Source organism: Mustela putorius, unplaced genomic scaffold, assembly GCF_011764305.1.
Source record: "Mustela putorius furo isolate JIRA1106 unplaced genomic scaffold, ASM1176430v1.1 tig00000480_pilon_pilon_pilon, whole genome shotgun sequence".
Taxonomy (NCBI): domain Eukaryota; kingdom Metazoa; phylum Chordata; class Mammalia; order Carnivora; family Mustelidae; genus Mustela; species Mustela putorius.
In genome coordinates, this window is record NW_025421397.1 from 2133467 (window position 1) to 2160684 (window position 27218).

General features: G+C 40.8%; 1 protein-coding gene across 4 annotated transcripts in view; it reads left to right on the forward strand.

Annotated features, from left to right (window-relative positions):
- KLF12 (Kruppel like factor 12) overlaps nucleotides 1-27218 on the forward strand; it is a 435792-nt gene that overhangs the window by 340885 nt on the left and 67689 nt on the right. For all 4 annotated transcript variants that reach the window (XM_013047135.2, XM_045080634.1, XM_004775054.3 and 1 more), the window contains one exon: nucleotides 24528-24590. In XM_013047135.2, coding sequence (XP_012902589.1) covers nucleotides 24528-24590 — 63 coding nt within the window. The remainder of the gene's footprint in view (nucleotides 1-24527; nucleotides 24591-27218) is intronic.

The window sequence follows — 27218 nt, forward strand, 5'->3', positions numbered from 1 at the left end:
GTGTTTAGGGTTCATCTTAATAAATCATATCTATTTTTAAAACTACAGGTATAACACAATCACATATAAGTGAGTTGCCTACCAATAGTTTTATGAACTTGGAGCCTACGGCTGTGTTAGTTTACACAGCCAGATTATCTCATTTGAAGGCAGATCACAAAGCAGATCTCCTACCGACTCTGTTCATATGTTTGAAGTTTCCAGGCATGCGGTTCTTGAGAAGGTGAATGCAAGAACTTGGCACATGGCCCGTAATGTAGTAAAACCTCAATAAATGTTAGCTGGGCTGCTTTCTGTTCTCGCTTTTACTATCTATCATAGGTTATAAAGGTTGTCACTTCACACTAGTTCTTTTCAAATTCATGTCTACAGATGTCTGCTCGCATAAAATCGCACAGCTGAGTACGTTCCTAACGCACATGTGTGCCACACTGAAACGTCAGGCCGTGTCAGGCACATGTGTCCAGCACGTGCCCTTGCCGTGGCCTCACCGTCGGTTGTATAAGGACAAGTGGATATCAAGCATGTGTAACCAAGATAATACACTGCGGATCATCTGGGTGCCTCTTTTCTAACTTGAATAACAAGGATAAATGATATGCACTTTCATATTTCATAGAAATTTGAAATTTCATAGAGATTTTTATTAATTCACTTTGCAACCAAAATTTCCATTACTCCTTTTTAGGCTTCAGGGTCATTGTTTTAGTCTGAAGGTATGACACAAATGTCGTTACCCAAACAGGTCTTACGTGTACAGCATGACACGTGCAAAAGACCTTTGTACAGATCAAGATACAGAGCATTTGTCCTGGAAGGTTCTTAAACCCCAAAATAGTCTTGATTATTTTAGTACTTTTCCACCCAGGGAGGATCTCAGTTACTGTAATGGAAGTGATTCTGAGCTTGCAGGGTACCCTGTGCAACATTCTGACGTCTGTAACTGAATTTCGGGGGTACAGGTTCATTTGTACTCTCTAATTGAAACAGAATGCAGGGTAATTTGGATGCTGGCATTGTTATTACAAAAGCTGTAGGATTTTAATATTTATCAAAACACATTGTTCTTTTTCTAGTCACTTAATGATAATTAAGGATTTTCCTTTATTGTGAGTAGATACTGCTTTTATCTCTTTTTACTTTGAAACTCCATAGACAATTTGATTGTAAAAAGACTTCTAGAATGAACAGTTTTCGTCCAAGTAACAGGTACACAGGGGTGGGTTAGGACTCGCCGCTGTGTTGGAATCGGTCGAGAGAAAAGACTGGAATTGGAGCTAACTAGTTGGCGTGTGTAACCTGCTGTAGCCATAGTGAATGACCTTCAAAATCTGGGTTTATTTATGCTTAAATTTGTCTTTGTCTCTGTAAGTATATAAATGAACATGGGAATTAAATGCCTGTCAGCATGAGGAGTAAAGCAGCTGAAAACAGCTGATTTTGATCAGTGGCTTGCCATGTTTAGTGTATACTACCGACCAAAATAGTAAATGCTGGGGAATAACTTTTGGGACTAGTCCAGGATGATGCCAGGAAGATAGAGTCCTATTTTGATGATTGTATACTCTAGTCCACAAGAATTGTAATTCCAGAGCAGTACCCATAGCATTTGATCTGACAAGAGAATGGAACCTCTTATGTCTTTACTTACTCCCTTTCCCATCTCAAAAGAAAATTTGGGATAATTTACATCAATGTATTACTATGGTATAATTGGAAGATTCATGACTAGGCAAATAAAGTATAGGAAAAATAATGTAACAACAGTTAGATAAGGTGAAGGAAATGTTAATACCTACATATGCAGAGCATAAGGTTCTGCATAATAAATACAGGCAGGAAGGGCACCTGGGTGGCTCAGTTGGTTAAGCCACTGCTTTCGGCTTAGGTCATGATCCCAGGGTCCTGGGATTGAGCCCCACATCAGGCTCCCTGCTTGGCAGAGAGCCTGCTTCTCCCTCTTCCTCTGCCTGCTGCTCTGCCTGTGCTTGCTCTCTGTCAAATAATAGAGGCAGGAGGCTAATGTGGCCCAGAATTCCTAAGGATCACTTCTGTAAGGCTTCACTCTAGGAGAATAGCCACAAAATTGCCCCAAAGAAACTGAATGTTTTGTTGACCTGACAGCTTTTTTTGAACGATAAACATTTAATATGGCAGGAAAAAAAATTCAGTTCAATGAGAAAAGGTGAAAAATTGCATTGAAATTCTGGTACAATATCATTTATATAAAAATATTCTAATTTTGACTGCATCCTTAGATACTAGTGTAATAAATTGTAGCTTTTGCTGCATGTGAGTAGACATGTGAATATACACTTGCATTAATTAAATCTGGTAAAAATGTCTATTCTGGCCTTATAAAATGTAAATTACACTTATCTACTCTATCTTATTTTGTTTGTGTCTATTTAGAGAACTATTCAGGGAACTTTAAGAAAACAAAATAAGTGAAATTGGGGCTTTTTTAGGGATCTCGAGAGGAATGAAAATGAATTTTATTAAAATTTATTTCTGGTGAATTTGAAATGTAGGCGCATTTTCCCAGGGGCAGTTCCCCCTTTACATCAAAAATTTCTGGATCAGAATAGTGAATTTTTCTATCCATGCAATGTGTTCTTTTTATTTCCTAGAAGAACAGCAGGGAGTTTCATCTAAGAGAGAAGGTGATTTCTGGAAGCCCAGGGACTGGGTGTCTATCCTCCTGAATTTCAGTTCGGCCTCTGTGCTTTGCTCCTGCTGTTTCTAAGCTGCCCAGCCTCAGTACTCGTATCTGCAAAATGGAGATAAGGACCCCTCCTTCCTCTCCCTTTAAGACTGTGAGGTGGCGAGTTCTTCCGCTTCTTTGTATAACTGGGCTTCGGCGCACTGTGGCATTCTATGAAAATCCTCTAAGGATGCTTCAGTGAGTATTTGACTCTGGGACCGTGCCAACACTGTAATATTCGGTTTCAAACACCGCCCCCCCACCCCAAGAGCGCTGGCATTTATTGCTACAAAGTAGTGTCAGCATGGGTCACTCCCCCAAATACTCAATAATTGGAAGGATTAACTTCCATTCTAATCGCTAAACTGTGCAATTAAAAAACAAAGTCAGAAAAACAAACTAAAGTTGTGACCGTTGTATTCGTTGGGAAAGACTGATGAGGGTTTCCAGTTACGTTCAGAAATCTTCAAGTAAGCATTGTAAATTTAGTAAAATTTACAATTTTAAAAATTATAAATTTTACAAATTTACAACTGTAAATTTTACTGTTTTAAGGAGAAGGACTGCATGTAATGAAAAGATTGAGCAATTTTTCTTTCTTAAATGTCAGGATTACTTGCAAAAGTCCAACAAAGACATTTAAAACCAATTTTTGTAAGCACCTCTGGATTGCTAAAGTGTCTTTAGTTTATGAAATGAAACTTGAAAGATAGGCACCTTAATGTAAACAGTGAGTTGCAAAGAAGGAAGAAGAATGACATTTGCTGAGCAGTGATCATGGGCCAGGTACAACAGATCTTTTATCATCCCTGTATCTAGATGAGGTAGGTAATAATATTCTCACTTCCACAAAAAGAACCTAAAGGTGAATGAGTTTAGGCAACTCACACAAGATCACAGGTAGTGTGTTTTGAAACTAGGGTCCACATCTAGCCCTGTTATCCTTTACCTTCTGGATAAACTTGGGAGTTCTTAGCCCCTGCATGGCCAGAGTCTCACTCTGGGACCCTACGCAAGTTCTGTGGTGTTATTCTCACTCACGAGGGCGATATGGACCCGAGGATCTGCCAAAGGCTTTTGGCTCTAAATTCCATCTGGATAGGAGAAAAGGAAACATGCATAGAATAGGTGTTCATTTCTGTCGGACAGACACCGTTGGGACACCCAAACTTCTTAGGGTGCTCGTTTACAGAAGGCAAATGGAGTAATTCCTCTGTTCCTGCTGCAAACTTCTGTGAGGATGAGATGAGCTAACATGTCTGAGGGTGTTCCGTAGATTCTAAGGTTCTTCCCAAATGTAAAGTATCACAGGACCAGCAGTCACAGGGTCACTTAAAGACCAACAATGGAGAATATCTATAGAAAAACAAAGTCAGGCAAACCTTCCCTTATTAGGATGCAATTTGTGAAACCATCGTGTTATTGGGAGCATTTATACTCTCAACTCACCATAGTAAAATGAAATCTCATGCCCAGTAGGTTTGAGTCTTCCTAATGACTCGAATTGCTACACTTTCAAGAAAATGGAGTCTTAATGGCTTTCAAAGCTAGACAATTATTTTGAAATACACAAACAGTGTGATTTTTTTTTTTTTTTTTTTTTTTAGAAGGAAAACCAGTTTGGTGAGTCTACTGGTATACTATTGACTGTCCAGGCATGAAAACTCGTCAGTTTTCACTAGACTATAACTTTTATTCATATTGTAATTAGCAGAACATGTAGGTGCAAATTTCACACTTTATAAGAGCATTAATTACAGAGAATTTCTCTTTGTCTGACTGGTTATTTAATTTGCAGTCTAATACAGAAAGTTGAAATGCTCTGAAACAAAACTGCAAAAAGAGATGAAACCGATTTTACGGAAAGAACAAAGTCTTTTTGAAGAACCGGAAAGCGGACGTGTAGACAAAGGGAACGAGATGTGTGTTTGATACATGAGCACAGAGGTAGTTTCTGTGTGCCCAGTGCAGACGTGTCCTTTAGAGAACTGTCCTTAGCCCTTGCTGGGAACCACCCTGTGTCACTGCTCAGAATGTTTACGCCTAAAACACACATCTGCCTTCACATGCATCTGAGATGTGAGTATTGTTGGTTTCAATGTAGGCCATCATTTTGTGTCTTCATTGATTTCCTGAATGACAAAAAGCATGTGGAGAAAGAAACAAAAAGACCCTGAGAGGGATGACAAATTTGGGTTGAATTAGAGCTAACCGCTCAGATTCCCTGCTGTGTAACTTATAGAGATCAGTTGCTTTGAAACCCAAGATTTGAAATAAGTTTAATTACATGTAAGTTTCAAAAAGGAATATAATCACCTGCATTTGCCAAATTTAATATAGCAATAATTTTACTAGAGAAAAAGGTATTATAATAACAAATAGATAGACAACAAATTGCAGATTTGCATATCAAGAGCAAGGTAAATAGGGAAAATTTTAGTCAGTAATTATTTTTAGTAAATAAGATGTGTGTGGGCTAGGATGGGGAGCGCTGTTTCCCCTGGGTCCCTCTTGCTCTTCCTGCCTTTCTCTTTTCCAGGACTTTCTTCTAAATTTTAAGCTGTCGGCTATTTCCACTTCTTGCATATGAGGAATTTTTAATTATCATGGTAAGCACGGGGGGGGGGTCTTGTAGTAAAGAAAATGTACTGTGGTGTACCAAATTTTTGTCATTTTTTTGCCTAAAAATAAAACATTTTCTATGAACCATTTCACTGAATGGTCTTCCCATAAAATCACGCATCTCTGAGAATAGAAGTGTTAGGTCTGACGCACAGTGCCTGCATTCTGGAGCCAAACCCTTGGGTTCCAGTCCCAGAAGTGCCATGTATCAGCACTAAGATCCTGGCAAGTCACTTAATTTTTCGAGGTGGCAGCGTGTTTGTTTTTTCCACCTTTGAAACATGTAAAGCATCTAACTCCTATGGTGGCTGAGTGGGTTAAGTAAAACAACACTTGTGCTTAGCAGAGAGCCTGGCAGATAGTGCTCAAGAAATGCTCCCTTGGAGAACTGACTGGTTATTCAGTAAGCAGTTGGATGAATTAGCTGTGAGCACCATCTTTGTGAGACAGACTCTATTTTGCCCCAGAGAGACGACAGCTTGGGCATACACCTGAGATTAGAATACCAATCCTGCCTCATACCCCGTGACCCTGAACAAACTATATAACTTCTTGGAACTTGTTTCACCATCCGTAGAGTGTACCAAGGTTGTCCCATGGTTATTTTAAGGGTGAGAGATGAAAAGTGCCTAGAATAATACCGGCCAAATAGTAGGTGCTCAGTAAATTAGCTATACAATTGTTAAATATGGACAATATAACTCAGTTACTCAAGAATGAAGATTAGAGAGATAAATCTTGTAAATATAAACAAGAAGAAATTACCAAGAACACAAAACATATGCGAGAAATACACAATCTGGGGTGCCTGGGTGGCTCAGTCATTAAGCCTCTGCCTTCAGCTCAGGTCATGATCTCAGGATCCTGGGATCGAGCCCCGCATCAGGCTCAGTGGGGAGTCTGCTTCTCTCTCTTATTCTGCCTGCCGCTCCCCCTGCTTGTGCTCTCTCTCTGCAAATAAATCAAATCTTAATATACATATATTATCAGATATCAGACATATTATATTATCAGATATATATCTGATATGTATATATACATATCAGATATATATTATATATATAATATGTTAATATAATAATATATATATATAATATATATGTTAATATAATAATATAATATGTCCTATTTAGAGGAAGTGAGACAGAAAAGTCACTCCTGCCTGAAGTCATGGAGGACTTCATGGCAGAGGTGGGATTGTTCAGGGCTTTGAAAGACAGCTGGGATTTACGTGTCAGAGACAGAGAAAAAGACATTCACAATGAGTGAAATGGCATAAGCCAAAACCCCATGGAAGAAAAATGATTTGAGCCTAGGGTAAAAGGTTCTAATAGAAAGCCGTGTGCTGTACTACCAGTGGGTTAGGGCCAGAACACCAGGGTCATTCATGTGATATTAAAGGAGTTAGGGCTTATTTCTGTAGACATCAGGAACCCCTTGATGGTTACTGAAACAAGGGTGGATAAAATGGCCAGAGTGGTTCAGGAAGGTGTTTAGGCTTCTTGATAGAATCCACACTGACAGTTGATGGTGAAAAGGAGCTATGATACCATGCCGACAGAGCTATCAGAGGGCATTTCTAACAAAAGACCTCTGCCACCTTCCCACCCACCAGTTATACTCCTTCCTGTATTGGAACTGGATGCAGGAATCTCCCCCCGCCCCCGTCGGCACCAGAAGTAAGGCATCTGCAGTCCTGGTTGCCAGAAGACCTCACTTCCCTTCTCTGCGCTGGTGGAAGTTAGCTCATGCAGAGATCCATAATTACAGGGCTCTCTGGGAAATGCAGCTTTTAGCTTCCCGAACTCTCTTTTTTCTTTTCTTTCTTTCTTTTTTTTTTTTTTTAAAGTTGGAAAACAGGGAGCTGGAATGGATCCTGAGGGAGCCAGCTTCCCTGTCTGTACAGCTGGCTCATCTCAGCGGTGCGTCAGCTGCATTAGTAGGGACAGGGATGGAGGCTGGCTTCCCCTGGATGCAGGTGTACCAACTGTAAGCTGAGAACTGCCTCATTTAGAGGGCTTGCGAGAGTGGTAGAAAATAAAAGGCGAGTCGAGACCGTTCAAAGTCAATCAACAATCATTTTCAGCTCCAAGGGATAAGGGAAAAATCAGCGGTACTCACCGAGCTCTGAACTCTACTAACCTGTTGAATAATTATCTTACTAACAGATAAATGGGTGGAGAATTGGTACTAGAGAGGAGATAAACCTGCTTCTAGGTATGTTCAATTGGTTAATAGTTGGATATCTCTGCGAACATTTTCTGGTAAGGAACTGAAAATGCAAAATTATACAATTTGGGCAAGATTAGAGGTAAAGATGTAACTTGGGGAGACACCAGCCTGATGGACCTTGAGGAAGCCCAGAGACGGGGCGCCAAGAGACATGCAGGTGTCAGCCCTGGGGTGTGGGGAGTGGGGAGTCAACAAGGCTCGTTCCCGCTGTGGGTTTGTGCGGGATAGAACCAATACTGACATAGTAGAGGCAGCAGCCAGATCACAAGCAAAGAAAAGAGTTAGTAAGGATTAGGGTCAGAGCTAGACTACCCGTTGCAAGCTTAAGCTGTGAAAGAAGCCATGGAAATTGTGATTTTTTTTCCCCCTCTTTTTATTTAAAATCAAGCATTTCTTATCAGAAATAAAAATGTCGGTGTCTGTTTTAAAAATGCTGTTGGGATTCCAAGTAAATGTTGCAGGATTCTGTGAGCGTGTTACATTTGAAGGTGATTTGAATTAGCATCTGTAAACATGTAGAGATTTAACATAGGATAGCCAATACTGAGGCGAGGGCTGTGTTAGACTTAGGTAGGGTTTCCAAAGCAGAGCATGTTAAAGTTCACAAAGATGTTAAGATTTTATAAAAGATAATAGGAAGAATAGGATGGCATAATTTGAATTTAACATCATGCAAATGTACTTCCAGATTGCCTACTTGTGTGAATTAATTCATGGTCAAGCTAAAAGGGTAGGGCATACGCACACCCTAATGAGACTTCTCTGGCAAAATAGAAATACTCTATTTTCGAAGCCCTTGAACTCACGTTGCTCATGTTGTTACCTAAAAAAGTCATGATTTAACCCATCCATGGTTTGCTTTGCATGGTATGACTGATTTAAACAGGGGAGCAGGCCTGTGTTTAGCATAATGATACACATGTGAGAGAAAGAGAATTTGAAGGTCCCTGCTCAGCATACAGAATACAGGAAATCCGTCCCAAATGACTGTCCTGTTTTGCCCTGCCCAGACTGATGATGCTTTTGTAAACACAGCCACAGTTAGGAGAGCGCTTGGCAAATGAGAGCACCTGATACCAGTAAACCCTCTTGATTCCCATGCCAGCCACTCATCTGAAATGCAGTCAACACCAAATTTGAAAATGGATAGACTCAAAAGTAAAAAGAAACTAACGTCACCTCGCAGCCACTGGATCATACTTCCTAATCAGATAATGTGTGTAGTTCGTAGAACTTCTTAATTTCCTAAATTCTGGTTATGCTGGGATTCGTGTAGAATGCGGCCTACTATGGCTACAAGGATTTGCATATGTCTTGCTATTTGGCAGAATGTTGCAAAACTCTGATTACCTTTTTTCTTTTTCTTTTTTTAAGATTTATTTATTTGAGGGAGAGAAAGAGCAAGGGCCGGGGGGAAGGGCAGAGGGAAAGAGAGGAGAGGAGCGGCGCCACCCCCCCCCCCCCCCGCCTGCCGCCCCCCCCCCCCCGCCTGCCCCTCGCCCCAAGCAGGACTCCATCCCAGGACCCTGAGATTATGACCTGAGCTGAAGACAGACCCTTAACTGATTAAGCCACCCAGGTGCCCCTCTGATTACCTTTTATTCAAAAACTAAGCTTTTCCATTTCTTCATGGTGAATTTCTCTCGTTATGTCCCAAATTGGAAGCTGGTTGTTTTGAGATAGTCTTTATTGTAGCCTCTTAGCATTTAGCCTGTACCAAATACCCAGAGACCTAGAATCCTCTCACAAGTTACTGCTGTTGGTAAAAAGGAAAATGAGACACCAAGACATGGGGCCAGGGACAGACACCATCACATGGGGACTCATGTAAGTAAGGACAAAATCATGGCAGCCAAGACTTGTGTAGCACGTGCCGTACTCAAGTATTGCTCTGAATGAGAGGTTGTGAGTACCCTCCGCTATAAAGATGGCAAAACTGAGGCATAAAGATGAGCTCTCTTACCCATAAACCATGCACTTAGTTAAATGGTAGGACCTAGTAGTGGTTGAATGCAGGTATCCTAGTGTCCAGAGTCTATACCCAACTGTACACCATGATGCCCTTCCATGCAGGGTCTATAATGCTTTAACTCTCTAGCCTAGAAAGTCCCTCAGGGTGGAGGCAGTATTTTATGCATTTTTATGTTACTTATGCCTAGCACTGGACTTGCAAAACAATGGAAACTAAGAAATCATTTCAATTCTTATTTTTCAAATATTGGAATCATAATGCTTTCTTTCTTAAATCACTGAGTCTCCAGGGCAGGAAATGTAAGAATTCTAATTTAATTTAATTTTTTTTTTGTCATGATATTTCTGCTTTCCTCTTTGGTCATGTGCAGTTTTTTTAGGGCTGTACTATGTGTGTTATTGTTTAGTACAAGCATGTGACTTTTTTTCTGTTCTGCGTTAATTCTTCTTATTTTCTGCATGTATCTCAGGGACTCTGTGAAGACTCTTTTTTTTTTTTTTTTTTAAAGCAAAAAGAATGCTCAATAATAAGGATGTATTTGTGGGCAATTTCCAGACCTAGCCTATTTTGTATAACATCTGTATTTAATCTGGGACTAGAAATTTAAACAAAGTGCTCTAATCAGATCTTGTAAATTCAGTTTCTCTTGATTATTTAAAAGAGAGTATCAGGTTGTTAGATTAAATATGGGTTAATTCCATTTTATGGTCATTCATCCTTCTACATTTTCTAATGATGATGATTGAGGGAAAATAGTCTCAGCAAAAATTGGAGGGAATTTTTAAAAGACAGTTTAATTTACAGACTTCAAAAATCTTAATCTTACTTGTTGACAGTGGTGTTATTTGCATTATTCTCATATTTGGCCAGCACACATGGGAAATGTGAGTATGAAAAGCCCATTATAAAATTGTTTGGTTAATATATTGTGTGATTGTTTTCCAAACAACAACCAATTCTCCAATCCCTTGGTGTCAGGGGTGTCTAGCCCCTCAGTTCAGTCTGATGCTAAGTATCCTGAGTTAGTCCCATCAGATCAGGGACTCAATCCTTGAACACTGGCCAGCTACAAGTTTGAGGTTCCCAGGACCCCCTCTCAAGTTCGGTATTTTGCTGGAATTCCTCACAGAATTTAAGCAAGTGTTACTTACTATTACCAGTTTATTATGAAGGATACAACTCAGGGACAACCAAATGACAGAGACATATAGGACAAGACGGGGACGTGTGGTGCTTCCATGCCCCGTCCCAGGACACCATCCTTCAGCCTATCTGGGGGGTTCACCAATGAGGTAGCTCTCCAAATTCTGCCATTCAGGGGCTTTTATGGGCATTTCATTACGGAGGTGTGATTGATGAAATCACTGGCCATTGGTGATTGAATTCCCTATCCAGCCCCTCTACCCTACACAGGAGAAAGTTCTGATCACATGCTTGGTCCCTCTGGTGACGTCTCATGCTGAAACTATCTGGAGACCCCACCATAAGTCACCCCATTAGCATAAACTCACATGGAGTTAAAGGGGCTTGTAATAAAAGCTAATGTGATCGCTTGGGAAATTGCAAGGGTTTTAGGAGCTCTGTGTCTGGAACTTCAGGCAAAGACCAAATATATATATAGGTGTATATATATATATATATATACACACACACATATATATAAAATTGTATATATATATATAATTTTTATATATAATTTTATATATATATAAAAATTATATATATATATACAATTTTATATATATGTGTGTGTGTATATATATATATATATATAAAATTATATATTTGCAGATATACAATATAGATGCATTTAGAGAGCTCAGACTACTTCATGACTACTTACAAACATAATTTCAGTTCTAAACATCATTTGGTAAACATGAAACTATAATTAAATTTTGTTATATATTCCATCTAATCTGTAGTTAACATTTTTAAAAAATGGAGTTACTTCCTTGGTCATGAAACAAACAGAGCAGAACATTGTTTAAGAATGTGATGTGGGAGTTTGTTAGGCCTGGACTTGATTTTCAACTCTGCTGTGTGACCTTGGGCTGGATAGAACAACCTCTCTGAGCTTGCTTTTCTCATTTACAGGATGGGAGTGATGCCACCCTCCCCGTAGGCTGTTGTGTGGATAAGTGAGACTGTCTAGTAAAACTCTTTGCCCAGCACAGAATTCACAGTTAGCTCTCACTTTGAAGCCAGTATTTGCACGCGTGTGGCTGCTGAGTGTCGGGAAATCTCCTCTAGGACTTGTCCCTCAGTTTTTTCCTCCTCAGTCATTTCAGGCTCTTCTTTTCAGTTGTACCTTGCACCTAACATACAGAATGATTTCCATTTTCTTAAGAAAAAAAAGAAAAAGAACAATCAAGTTACTGTTTTGTCCCACTTGCTTATTCCAGAAAGACCTGTTTTTCATGGAAAAGCTCAAACAGACGTTTCCCAACATTCTCTCCTTTATCCTCAATCTCAGGTATTCATCATGTAGAGCCTGGCGCCTGTCACTTTTCTAGCTTTCCCCAAAACCCATCCTTATCATGGTGCCTAACTGACCCACTATAGTGATCTCTCCTCAGTTCTCTCGTTCCCTTTACCAGATCCGACAGGGACTGGGTCTTTTTCCTCCTGGTTTTCCTTGGTTGCCCTGATTCTTCCTTTGCCGCTGGCCCCCTGCTCTGCCCCTCTGCTCCTCTGCCCGTGGAGCCTTCTTTTCAGACACCCTCAGCCGCTTTCGCTGCCGTGTTTATGATAATCAGATCCATTCCCGACATCTGCCCTCCTGAATCGCAGTCATTCATCTGCAGCTGCCTCAAATCAAAGCCACATTTCCCTCCGTTCTTGTAGCCTCTCGGAGCGTTAGTACTTGCTTCACCTTCCTCTGTCTGGTGTCGCTAGGTTTTGCCAGTGAACAGTCTCTTCCGTGCACTCCATTCCCTCACGACCTCTCTGGCTTTGACTTTTGTCCCCGTATAAGTGAACCATGGCCCCATCCCCAAGATAATCGTGACGTTAGTCTTCCTCACTTTCGGCCTTAGGCCTGCTGCTCGCAGATGCATTCTCGTGCAACAACATTACTCCTCTGAAATGAAATCTTCCAGCAGCTTTGCACTTTCTAGAGCCGGAAATCCCAAAGCATCTATCACCGGCCCTCAGACATCCCACCTTCTGGGCTGCAAAAGGCATGAACTCCTTCCAGCTGCAATGGTTGCACGCGCTACTCGTCTTCCCTGCCCCTTCCTGTTTGCGCGTCCTGGTTTCCTGCCCTGCACACCTGCTACTTCTCCACATCAGCTCAGAACTGCGTCCTGTGAGACCCGGCCCAAATCCCATAGCATTAACTTGGAGTGATTTTTCTCTCCTCTGCTCTCTGGAAGTAGTGTTTGCATTATTTTGTTATCCCTTGTCTTGCAGTAAGTCCTCCATTTGGAGAACTGGCGCTCTTTTTCTTAACCATATATTGTTATTATTTAACCTCTCCTGTGCTATTAGATACTCATTTGGCTGGACGCCAGTCTTCGTTTAAAGTTAAGAAGCCACACCTTAGATTACGTGGCTCTTATATGAATTGGTAGGCAGAAGCTGGGGAACAGAGCAATGCTACTTTTTATGAGACTGACGTGCTACCTACTACGCCAACGAGGCACCTGCAATGCTACTTTTTTTTTTTAATTTTATTTATTTATTTGACAGAGATCACAAGTAGGCAGAGAGGCAGGCAGAGAGAGAGATATATATAGAGCGAGAGAGAGAGAAGCAGGCTCCCAGCTGAGCAGAGAGCCCAACGCGGGACTCAATCCCAGGACCCTGAGATCATGACCTGAGCCGAAGGCAGCGGCCTAACCCACTGAGCCACCCAGGTGCCCCTGCAATGCTACTTTTTAATCACTTCTTTCCTCTTTATCATTTTTTTCTTAGTAGGGGGCTTCATAAACAACCAGAACAATAATGTGATCTCTATCAAACTCGGAAATAACCAAAGGAAGTGACCTGGCTGTGCCTTGATTTGCCCATTTTGTTAGTAAAATAATAGCCAGTACGTGTTTCTGCAGGAGAAACCCTGTAGCCTCTTGGGCCAGTACTATGGGAAGCAGAAGACGGAGGATACTGGGGGTTGACCCTGGGGCTGAGGAGGGAGTGGCAAATTTGAACTAACTGGGGGAAGTGATGTTGATAATTGTAGAGGGCCTGGTGCATTTGGAAAGTGCTTATATGGTGGGTGCGTTGCTGTTTGTCCAAGCCTGTTGGTGAGCTGATGTGTGATACTTCACCTATCCCTTGCCAATTTCCGCAGGCAACTTTGGCCTTGTGATGTATTGATTGATGTATTTGGCAGCTCTTGACCTCAATTGCCAAATTCTGAAATGCAGTGTCTCTGCATGAGCTAGCAGGTCGTTTCCTGGCTCCTTTGCCTTCAAATCCTCCAAGCTTCTTGACCCTCGGTTTGGGCAGTAAGAGGACTTCCTCTACAGCCATCTACACATCAGACTGCTCTGTGATTTGTACTGAATCCATCTGTTGGATACCATTGCCTTTGATTTATTTGTGTCCACTTAAAGGAAAGCATATCAGGATTCTCACACACACACACACACATTTGGTTAAACACATTATTTAAAATAAAGACAATGGTTACCATATAATTACCAGACTGGGGTCTTTCTAGCATGAGATATTTTACTGTCAGTGAACTGTAAGCTATATTTTCTCCTTAGAGATGGCTTATCATCTTTAGAGTCTGGTTTATGCCTTTGTCATTAGGCTCGTGGAGGAAATGATGTAAAATTTTGTCCTGCTCAAAGGAAAAATGGTACAGCCTACTGAGCTATAACACCTTCTTGAGAGAATGCTAAATTATAATAGATCCAATTTGGGGTGACAAAAAGCCCATATTACATACTTTAACTTTGCCTCTTTTTTTAGCCTAAATGAGGTATCTCAAAATTAATGTGGTCAGAAGCAGTAAAAGCGTTTGAAGTGATTTTTCAGCTGCTTACCATTCTTTCTCGACAGAGCACACTAAATAAAAGACATTACCAGTGTGACTAATAGAGTAACTACCAATCAGAATACCTTTCAATTCATGAAATTCCTCCAGCTCAGTCCATTCTAAGGATAGAATCAAAGGATTTTGGTTTACATGTTAAAAGACAGGAATCTTAATGCACCATACACTGAACAGTGAAAAATAATACATCAGACTTACACACATGCAAAATGAAGTGGAAAATTGAAGCAATTATCAGGGTATCTCAGGTTAAAGGACGAACTGGGGATCTGTGTCCTTTGGATAAGTGTCAATTCCACAATATAAGTGTTGCTCTCTACACCTGATCTAAAGTCCCTTTCCCCTGCACCCCCCTACCCTGCCCGAATCCCATCACAGCATTATTTCTATTAACCTTCTAATGTGTCGTCTTCTTTTCTTCTTTTACTCCTTTCTTCCTCCCACTTTCCAACATTTCTGCTGTCAGTAATTCTGTACCCAATGCACGTGAAAACTGTGATGGCAAAGTAGCAGAATTGATTGATGAGTTTGTACGCTTAAAGAAAAAGGTGTGAGAGAATGTGTGCACGCACATATACTGTGTTTATCAGTGCACCTTGAATGAATGTTATCAGTAATAACTGTTGAAAAGAATGAGAAAACACATCACTAAATAAAATAGGAAAAAGCAGTTTTTAGACAATGTGTATCGCTTGTATTCTTCTCCCGGCAAAGAAATAGCACTTTAAAATGTTTTGCCCTGATTTGGGGAGCTAAAAGTTGCAAAAGTAGAACCTAGATGTCCATCAACAGATGAATGGATCAAGAAGACGTGGTATATATACACAATGGAATACTATGCAGCCATCAAAAGAAATGAAATCTTGCCATTTGCGACAACATGGATGGAACTAGAGCGTATCGTGCTTAGCGAAATAAGCCAAGCGGAGAAAGACAACTATCATATGATCTCCCTGATATGAGGAAGTGGTGATGCAACATGGGGGCTTAAGTGGGTACGAGAAGAATCAATGAAACAAGATGGGATTGGGAGGGAGACAAACCATAAGTGACTCTTAATCTCACAAAACAAACTGAGGGTTGCTGGGGGGAGGGGGTTTGGGAGAAGGGGGTGGGATTATGGACATTGGGAAGGGTATGTGCTTTGGTGAGTGCTGTGAAGTGTGTAAACCTGGTGATTCACAGACCTGTACCCCTGGGGATAAAAATATATGTTTATAAAAAATAAAAAATTATATTAAAAAAAAAAAGAAATTGGGAAATATGAAAAAAAAAAGTTGCAAAAGTATAGACAGTTCGCAGATACCTTTTAGTTTGCTTCCCTATTGTTGAGATCTTACATCGTCATAGTAGCGTTATGCAAACCAAGAAATTCTCATTGATTCAACACTAAACCACATACCTCGGGTGAGTCTCAGCAGTCTCGTCACCCCATCGGCCAGTCTTGCCCAAACTTCCCGGGAGGTGAGGAGGTGACGGATGCATCTGCTTTGGCCTCCTGGCCTGGATGGGTCCTGTGTGCACACAGCTGGACGCAGGCCTGAGCAGATGTAAAGGATCCTTCTCCTGGGAGGGTCAAAGCTTCTTTTGGACCACACCCAGGCCACAGCACTTTTCACCCACTGCCCCTTCTACTTTGTACTACCTGTAATATATATTAGAAATAAATATATAATCAATATTAAATTAAATATTAAATTATTATATATATTTACTTATTCATTTTTTCCAGATAGCGGAACAACCGATCTGAGGAAAAATGAACAGGCTACTCTTATGAGTTCCTATTCTCTCCTTTTACTTACAGAGCAGTGTTTAGTAGATGCCTCCATTGTACCAGATGTAGGACCTGTTACTGGGCATATACTGGAGAGCTAAGGAGAAATAGTTCCTGCTTTTCATCACATAATCACTTTTTTTTTTTTTTTTAAAGATTTCATTTCTTTGAGAGCGAGAAAGTGTGCATGTGTGTGTGGAGGGGGTGGCAAAGGAAAGGGAGAGGGACTCTTTTTTAAGGGTTTTCTTTTCTTTATTTAAGAGAGAGAGAGAGCAAGAACATGAGCAGGTAGGAAAGGGAGAAGCAGGCTCCTTGCTGAGGAAGGAACGCAGTGGTGGGTGAGAGAGGGGGCTCTGTCCCCAAACCCTGGGATCATGACCGAGGCGGGAGGCAGACGCTGAACAGCCTGAGCCCCCCAGGGGGCCCAGGGAGAGAGAGTCTTGAGCAGGCTCCCCACTGAGCATGGAGCCCCTGGACCCCCGGCTCAGTCTCAACAATCCTGAGATCACAACCTGATCTGAAATCAAGAGTCAGATGCTTGACTGACTGCGCCACCCAAGGGCACCATCAAATAATCAAATAATTATTATCATATACACTTATATATTATTATTATTATTATTTATATATTATTATTACTTGTATATATTATTATTATATACACTTATATATAAGTATATACACTTATATACACATGTACAAGTGTATATAAGCCTGATACGAGCTGTGAAGGACTAATGGACAGAATGATGGCAGTCTGTCACACAGACACATGGTCCAGTGTGGGCAGTCAGGGAAAGCAAAGTGGTACTTGAGCTGAGAGCTGAGAATGAGGAAGGTTCTGGAGGTGAAGGGGCAGTGTTGGAGGTTCTGTATAAAAGGAACAACACAGGAACGCCTGGCTGGCTCAGTCAGAAGAGCTTGCCACTCTTGATCTCGGGGTTGTGAGTTCAAGCCCCACATTGGGTGTAGAGTTGACTTACATAAAACTATAAAAAAAAAAAAAATAAAAGGAACAACACATGCAGAGACACAGAGCTGAGAGAGAGAAGCTGAACGGAGGCAGGGTGACTGGATCACAGCAGGGTGTGGGAAAGGGGTTATTGTGGGAGAGTAAAGCTAGAGGTGTGAGCAGGGACCAGATCATTGGCACGTAGGCCCAGTGGAGATTTAGGTCTATATCAAGAGAAGTGAAAAGCCACTAAAGGGATAGTGGAGTGAGAACAGATTTGCCTTTTAAATATGCTTACTGTGGCTCTAGTGCAGAAAATGGATCGGGAGAGAAGATTTTGGGAGGGGCGCTGCTAAGAGACAGGTACGGGTTAAAATAGGTCAGTGGCTGTGGAAATGAAAAGTGGGCTGAATGGAGGCAGTGTAGTGGACAGACTGGGCTGGATATGGGGAGAGACGTTCAGTCGAGGATGACTATGTTTTCTGGGTTGCACGATGGAATTGAAGTTGGGGCCACTTACTGCCCAAGGCAAAACTGAAGGAAAAACTAATTATTTTTGGCTTTTCTGACATCAAGGGAAGGGTAGAACAGATCATGTCTTACCTCTCTTAAAAATGGTTATAAGATCTTACAAGCCTAAATTGAGTCATGAAACTCCCAACTTCCAGTCAATAAGTGGAGATCTCTGGCGTCCCCTGAATGAGCCGGAAGAGGTTTAAAGTCATGCAAGAAAGGGGCGCCTGGGTGGCTTAGTCGATTAAGTGTCCAACTCCTGATTTTGGCTCAGGTCATGATCTCAGAGTTGTGAGATGGAGCCCTGCCTGCATCAGGCTCCGTGCTTAGCAGAAGCTGCTTCTCTCCTCCCTTTCCCTCTCCCTCTGCCCCTTCCCATGCTTGCTGTCTCTGTCTCACAAATAAATATTAAAAAAAAAAAAATAGTAAAAATAAAGTCATGCAAGAAGTCCTGCATGGTGTCCAGGCCTAAATCTGCTGCTTTTCTCATTTACATTGTGCCTCCATGAAATTCATGGCTCATTAACCATTTTTCTGGTACGGATGCTCGCATCTCCAGCTCTCTTCTTAAAATTTTCTGCTGAACCCCAGCCCTGTATAAGCAATGGACAGAGCTTACTCTATTTTTTTAATCCCCATACATGATCTTTATTCCTTATATTGGCTCCTCTGATCACCCAGTTCACGGGTCTGGGTGTTAGCTAAAACTGCTTCCTTATTCCACCTTGCCTCCCCACATCTTACATGTATTTACACCAAATCCTGGGGATAACACCTAACTTATTACGTATCTGTCTTCCTCCTGCTCCTTCTCCATTCCCACTCCACCATGCCCACTACTGCCATCTTGGCTCCCACTTTCACAGCATTTTTACTGTAGGCCTCCAGTGGTTCTTCCCGCATAATGATATTCTCTTCAGCCATTTTCTACCCTGCCACCAACACAGCTTTTCTAGTACACAAATCTGATGGTGTCCGTTCTAACTTTAAAAGCCTTTGGACACTGTCCTTTAATTCTTTGAGTTAACTGCTTCGCACAATACATGAGATCTACCCTGCTCAAGGCCCTGTTAGTACCTAATCTCCTAACCCTCCAGACCTGCCACATCCCTTACTACAGTCACCCAAAACAATCTGTAGTTTTGTTGTTGGCCATTTCCACCCTTCAGCGCCTCTCTCTGTTGTCCTAGGGAAACTTCCGGGTCTACTCCAAAGCTTTAATAATTCAGATGCCCCTTTTATCTGCTCCCATGGCCATTTATCATGTTACCCATGATGACCATTTATTGTCCAAACTCATGGTTGTGCTGTAGGCACCCTGAAGTTGAATCATGTTTGTATAGAGGTAATATTCCCTCATTCAACACAGTTTACAGTACTGAAGAACCTAGAATGGTGCCTGACACCACAGATGTCCCATTAATATTTGAGTTAATGCATAAATAGTAGGTACACAATAAATGTTTAAATTAAAGATATGAGTAGGGTGATTAGTTAAGGCAGTTGCTACTGAGAGTTTCAGAAGATGAGGACTGAGAATTAACCATTAGATTTGAAAACGTGGAGGCCATTGATGACCATGACAAAGATGGTTTCATCTTTGAAGTTTAGATTGAACTTGGTTCTTGTAAAAAAAAAAAAAAAAAAAAAAAGGGAAACAAAAAAGTAGATGTAGCTAGAATTAATTATACCATCTAACCCTACATGTGTTGTACATGATATATTTAAATAGCAACACTAATAAGAAATTTAATAAGCAGTTAAAGAGAGATCAGTAGTTACTATGAATTTCTTTTGAGTACCCAGATGCTTCATGTTTCATCCAGTGCCGATTTTAGGTAAAAAAAACTAGTACATTCACTTTGCATTTATTTAATTATAAGATATGCAGTTGGTCTTAAATACATGTAAGATCTCTCATTGAAGCCCCTGGTGCTAATACACTTTATTGCATCCTTTAGGGTTGTGTGGGGAGAATATGTATGAGTTCACAGGATTGGATGATAATGTGGAGTAGGACAAGTCAGACATAACTGTGTTCAGGTTCCAATTTTGCTGTTCACTAGCTGTGTCACTCTGGCGAGTTACTTAACTCTTGTAAGCCTATTTTCTGAAGAAATATGAACAATAAGGGTATGAGGATAAAATAAGATAATGTGTCTGATGTGCTTAGTATGGTGTGTGGTACACAGCATTGAAGTAGTGATTTTGTACTGGCGAGATTACTGACTTGTTCTCGAACGGGATGTAACTGAAATACCATGCAATTTAGTAAACAGAAGATAGATTTTCTAATAAAGAACAGAAAAATTCGATGTCAGAGAATAAGCCATATCGTAGAAATCACAGGAGTCGGTTCTTATTACTCTGTATGTGTTCATTTCTCTTTGTTACTTCTTTGCCTTTAGTGAAGTCATATAAACATGGTAGTTAAGACTGCAGGTCTGTAAAGCACATTTGTCGTCTCAATCCTCTGGAATTAGCTGGATATTCCAGGTTCATCTTCCCATGCTTTCCAGTCCAATCAACACTGCTAGGGATAATAGCAAACGTGTATTGACTGCTTCTTGGGTCCCAAGCACTGTTCTAAACACTTGGCAACTGTTACGTCATTTAAATCTCACAGCCCTTGGAGATGGGCCACCATTACTATCTCCATTTATACAGGAGAGAAAACTGAAGCCCAGAGAGGTTAGGTAGCTCTCACCCCAAGATGACATGACCCTCTTGGAAAATGGTGGAGCTGAGATTCAGTCCCAGGCAGGCTGGTTCCACAGTCTGTACCTTAACCACATCATTCTATTTTCATTTGGGGCTAGAAGATTGGATTTAAGTTGGCCTCGCTTTTCTGTGGTTGGGATACTAAAAAAGCAGATGACATCTTCCCCCAGCAGTTCATTAGTCATGAGTAATTTGTGTTGAGTATTGGCTTTTGTCTCCTGCCTCCAGCCACCAGCCATTCAGGAAGGTTCATAAAACCATTGGGAAGAACTGGGCGATTGCATCCTCTTGATAGACAACAAATGTCAGTCATTAAATTATAAGATTTGAGAGTCAATTTCTTTGGACTTATATGCAAAGAAGGAAGAACCATTTTTGTATTAAGATATTTTAAAAGTCTCACATGCTTAGCAGGGAAGCTAAATTAAGCCCTGTGCTGGGCACAATTATAAAAATGCTGCGTGCTTCAGATGAGGAAACGCGTGTCAACAGAACAGTTGGTATACGTGGCCTTACTGGTACGGCTTCCCTTTATTCCACGTAACGTAAGTCACCCAATGTGAGCATTTCCATTGGACACTAACTGTCAGTCTCATAAGAGCACATTGTGGGATTCAGTGCGTGTTGCACAACAACCCAAATTGCTCTTTTCTTTAGGGTGGTGATTTTTTTTTTTTTCTTTCCATATCCAGCGGTTAGTACTAAGGCCTGAAACCCTTAGTTACAGAACAAAGTGGCTTAGCAGTAATCGAGCCTGTGTGAGGCTAAGAGAAGCATAATGAACACTCCCTGTAAGCTTCCTGCCCAGATGCAGGTGCAGGAATCAGGAGGTCATGAATAATGCATGACATGCAGATTAGGCGGTGGTTTCTCCTACTGGGGTTTTGACTTTGCTACCTGCCTGGCTGCTGCTATATGTGGAAGGAAGGGAGGCAATGGCCAGAAGTGCCCCAGCATAGCCCGAGCTCACAAAAACACCGCATATCTTTTTGAAGAAATAAAATTGGGGGAGGAGCTGAAATGCAAACCTTTATAGTCTACTTTATCGAATGACGCATGCTCCAGGTTATCCAATTTACCCCCTTTCAGAAGGGAAAAAAAAAGCTTTCTTGTTTTACCCTTTTAATTTAGGAAACCTTGTAATTATTTGTTCATATCCACGCAGTTGTGGAATTCTTTGTAGCCTGTTAAACCATTATAGGAATTGCCTACTTACAGTATTTGATCTATGGATCAATGAAATTGTGTTACAAGATACAAATACCTAAAGGATATTGTAATTATAAGTTCAACAGCCCCATTTTTCTCCACTGATATATGGAACGAGAAGCATCAGTAAGAGAATACTTCCATTATCGAACATCACCTGGTGGAATTTCGATGAATGGAACTACGAAGGGTAAGGAGGAAGGAATACAGGACCCAAACACTGAAAGGATATGGAGTGAATTAAAGAACCGTAAGTGTTCAGGCTAATACTCCTTAGAACTTTATTTAGGTGGTAGGACTCTGATACCCTAGTGAGACTGTAGGGAAGGTTCAGAGGACTTCCTATATTGTCCCTTGGGTCAGAGAGATTTAAGTGGGGAGATATTTTTTGGCTCATAATTCCATTTTGATGATTGTATTTCAAGCAGACAGACTGAAAGAAATAAGGAAAGAGAAGAAAAAATGAGCCTTGCTACCTTTTGTATAATTCTTCTGCATTTCTATTGCATGGTTTTTTTTTTTCCCCTCTCTCCCCAATTTAGGGTGCCGGAATATGCGCTGGCTTTCATTTCTAGCTGAGTCTGTCATTTCCGCTAGGCCCCAGTTTGGCCAGATGCCAAGACCAACAGGTGATCCTTGTAGCTGCAAAACAGCAGGAAGTGAGCCGTGCTTGAATGAGACAGTTCACCAGAGGGGCTGTCTGGCCTCTCTCCATCTTTCTGCATAATTAACATCCCCTCCCCCATGCGGAGCAGAAAATCTGTGCCGACCGGCTCAGCTGCAGCAGCCATTGAGAAGCGCTGTGAGGAAAAGAATGTTAATAAGGGATGTTGGAAGAAATAAGCCTTCCCAGTGCAAAGTGCAGTCTGGCTCTGGATTTACAGAAAGTTTGCATTTAGCCCTTCTGCAGAGCTGGAATGGTATTATCTGTTTTTTAAATGATTTTTACTTGCTCAATAACTATGGAAGACCGGGTTCTAGTGAATGTTGGAGCTGTTGGTTCTGACAAGGCTCAAAGACTCTTTTCTCTCCTGTACATGAGAGAAGTGTTTGGGACATAAGGATACCACAAGCCCAAAGACTGCCTAGATCTCACAAATTACAGTAAAGGTAGAGCAAAGCAGGAAGTTGGCCACAAGGAAGCAGGAAGTAGGGCCTATTGTCTTGCCAGTTAGTGACCCACAAAGAGGTTGAGGTTCAGCGGCTAGCTCCTGATTGGAAAATATCAGCGGTGCTTGGAAATATAAACTATTCTGATGGATGATTCTAACCCCGGAAACTTGTAAGACAATGTAATTTTTACTTCTCCGCTATTTAGCTAACCTCTTGAATTGACTGCCTTCCTCGAAGCCCAGCAGCAGAGCATCACATCTAGAAAGCTTTTCTGCTAGAAATAACTGTTTACCCTCCTTCCTCCCCCAGTCTCCGATTCTGTTCCTGGACATTTGGATGAAGTTCCTGCTGCAGAGGAAAAACCAAACAAACTAAAAAAAAAAAAAAAAACCTTTCTTTTATCTTCTCAGGTTCTGTGCCTGGGGGCCTGCAAATTAAACTGACAAAAGACTAAATAAATAAATAAACAAACAGCAAAAGACAGATTAGCAAGAGGGGGAAGAAAAACCCCTTTATTACACATGCAATATACAGACTTGCAGGCCTGCTCAGTGATGAGTAACTGGAAGGGGTGGTTAAAGTGTGGTTCTTATATACCATTTTAACAAAGGGGGTAAATTATGGAAAAGTGAATAGTCAAAAGGGGGGTTTGAGCTTCTAGAGGGGGTGAATTGTAGGAAGGTGACCAGGAAACAGGGGAGTCTAATGGTAGATAAGTGTTATTACGTAGTCTCATTTCAGTACTACGTCCGAGTAAAGAGTTGTATGGTTGTATGTTGTGTTCTTCCTGGTTTTGGAAGTGTGGGGGGGGCACCTTTACAAAGGAAACTTTGCTTTACAAACGGGAAGTTCATGTCCTGGTTTTCTGGCCTATAAAGGGAAAGTCGAGAACTCCTCCTTTGCCTGCTGTTTCTTACTTGTTTGCAACTCAAAATAATCCTGAGGCCCAAGTATCATATTCTGGGGTAGCATATCCTGAGCTCTTTTCTTTAGCTCACTTTTTTGGGTTTGTAATCCAGCCGTTGACTCAGGGAGGGTTTGCTTGCTGTCTCTTTGTATCCCTGGTGGGAAGGGGCGGTAGAAGGGGCTCACCCTCGTCCTAGGCAAACACCTCACCTTACATGACTTTTACCTATTTCTGCACCTTGCAAGGATTAGCTAGGCAGGAACTTTGTGTTGGACTGAGTGAATCTGTCATTTGATTAAAACTGGGGGTGGGGCTCTTGGGGCTCTTCACAGTGAACATTATGACAAGCCATTATTACGTTAAAAGTGGTACAAAAGGAGGATGCCTGGGTGGCTTGGTCCTTAAGCCTCTGCCTTCTGCTCATGTTATGGTCCCAGGGTCTTGGGACAGAGCCCTGCATCAGGCTCCCTGCTCCTCGGGAAGCCTGCTTCTCCCTCTCCTACTCCCCTTGTCTGTGTTCTCTCACGCTCTCTGTCTCTCTCTGTCAAATAAATAAAATCTTTAAATAAATAAATAATAAATGTGGTACAAAAGGAGAGAGACTGCAGGTTTACATGCATAGGAATTTAACTGTCTTCATTTACTAAGAAGTGATTAGGTTCTGGGGCTTTCTATATTAAGCATACCTACAAGAGATCGTTTATAAACAAGCTCTTTTTTCTCTGTTTTTTAATTTGTTCATTTGTAATCGGGAATGTGCTTTTTTTAATGACCGGATTATTCTCATCTACCTATAGGGTACATCCGTCCCCAGTATCAAGGGTCCGGGGAAATCGAATGAATAATCAGAAGTTTGCTTGGTGAGTATACCGTCTAAGTTATAAAAATTTGTTAAGTCTTACGGGAAATTTTAATTGGGTAGTGTTAAAACAAGAGAGAATTATTTCTGCTTCTCTGTAGAGAGTACTCTTCAACTAACCAAATTACATAGTCTCCCTTTCCTTTGGAAACTTCTAAATGGAAGCCATAAAGTTCCTTCTCAGCCAAAGACCTTCACTCACCAAAAACTGAGGCAACATTTTTCCCCTAACAGATATGACATATTTTCCAGGATTATTCACTGTTCCATTATTTTTAAAGAATGTTTCTTTCTTTCTTTCTTTCTTTCTTTTTTTTGAAGCTTTTATAAGTTTTTAGTGAGATTTAGGCAACAACAGAAATTTTTCTCAGATGCCAACTTCCACTTCTTGTAAAGATTTTTGTAGTAAATTGATCTATTATAAATTTTGATGATTATGATTTAGATGATTTTTTTCTTATCTTAGCCGCAAATATCTAGGAATTTTCCTTCTTTCCTTATCTCTTTCTCTGTCTGTCTCTCTTTGTTTTCTTTCTTTCTTTCTTTCTTAAGTTAGGGCATATGAAGACCCTTTGTTTTCCTTTCTTCTTTCTCTCTTTCTTTCTTTTTTCTTTTGGCTTAAAACAACACACATTTATTCTTTTAAAGTTTTGGAGGTCAGAATCCAAAAAATGTCTTATTGGGGCTTATTCAAGGTGTCGGCTGGTTGATTCCTTTTGAAGGTTCAAGGGGAGAATCCATTCTTGGCATTTTCTGTCTTACAGGGGCCGTTCTCAGTCCTTGGCTTATGGCCCCACATCACATGCCTGTCTCCCTCTGCTTCTGATATCACCACATTGTCTCCTTCCTTTGTAGTCAGATCTCTTTCTGCCTCTTCCTCTTACCAGGACACTTGGGATCGCATCTCAGGCCCACCATTAGTTAGCCTGAATGATCTCCCTATCTCAAGATCCTTAATCATATCTGCAAAGTCCACTTTGCCATGGAAGGTAACATTCATGAGGTCCAGGGATTGGGACATGGGTCAAAGATACTTGACTGACTGGTTCTTGAAAATAAATAAGTAAATAAATGGAATTTACCAAAAATGACGTGAAAAATTATTACAGTCACAAAAACATGGACAACTCATTCTTTGAAGAAGTGGTTTGAACTGTTTCACAAATGTTTGCGTGAAGCAAACAAAAAAAGTAACGTACCTTATTTGTTTATATTATTCCATGCCAAAAAATTAACCTTTCCACACATATCTTCAAAAAAAAAAAAAAAGGAAAAGAAAAAGGAAAGAAAAGAAAAAGAAAAACGTGAACCGTGCACTGCATTCCTTGGAAAGTGAATGGAAATTCACAGATCTCCCTTTGTACTTCATTGGATTGTGCTTAGAATGGGTTTTTGATTAAAAACTATGGCTTTTTCTTTTTTAAGTGTGGGAAGATGATTACCAAAGATTGAGCTTCCAAATTAATTTTATTCCTAAATCAGGATTATTTTTAGACACAAAATAATGACTCTTTGAATTTGAATAGGGCGTAATCAGCTCACTTCCCTTCCCCCATTAAATCTAATTAACCCTCACAATAGCTTGGTGATGTTGTTAAATATTATGCTTTCCTTTTTCACAGAGGGGGAAATGGAGCACAGAGAATATAGCCATTTGCTCCTACACTGTCTAAAAGCAGTGGCATCCTTCATGGTTTCTCACAGTCACTAAAACATATTGTCCCCTGTCACACCTGAAAAGCTAAGAGAATAATGCTGACGCCCATCACACAAAAGGAAAGGGAGAAGCAACTCCTTTCTTGACTGCACCGATTGATATTCTTTCTCAGTACAAGGCATACTGTACCGAAGAAACTTCAGAACATACAGAGAATATGTATGATGCTCAAGTGAGCGACGACAGCTAATGAACAGAGTACGACGTTGCCAGTTAGCATATCCACCTTCTAACAACCCACTTCTCAGTGGCCAGTGTGGATCCCTGAATAAATAACAAATATCTTTTCCTTCACTCTTCCTTCCTGAAGTATTGGAGTAATGGTAGCTTGTTCCTACCTAATGCATAGCACGTTATTTGGTTAGTAAGTTTAAACCACTTTTATCTCCGGAGAAGTATCCATAAAATACAAAAAGGATTTTTGTTTTTTAGTCTTGAGAAAGTTCAATTTTTATTTATTCAGCAACATTTATCTACAGTCTCTGGCACTGTGAAAAGCACTAGATTAGAAAGATAAATTAAAACATGGTTTCTGCCCTCAAGAGGCTCACTCTCTTGTAGGTGAGGGAGGGGTGTGCATGTGTGAGAAAGAGAGAGAGAGATACCACGTTATGCGTATGTAACACACAGTATCATATCATATAAACAACATATAATAGGTAATAAAATGTGGGTAAGGCACTAAGAAGGTATACTTATATCAGAGGGAAATGTTACCAGTTTTATTTAAGACCAGTTTGAGAGTAGATAGTGCGAAAGAGAACAAGTATAAAGGAAAAGAACTTTAAGAAAATCTGTCCCAGAGAAGCTTTCTGAGCAAAGACCCAGAATTAGTAGGAAAAGCAGAGCATTGAGTTACTGTTTCCATTATCTATTGAAACTCATATACAAGGACCGGTGACATTTCTAAAT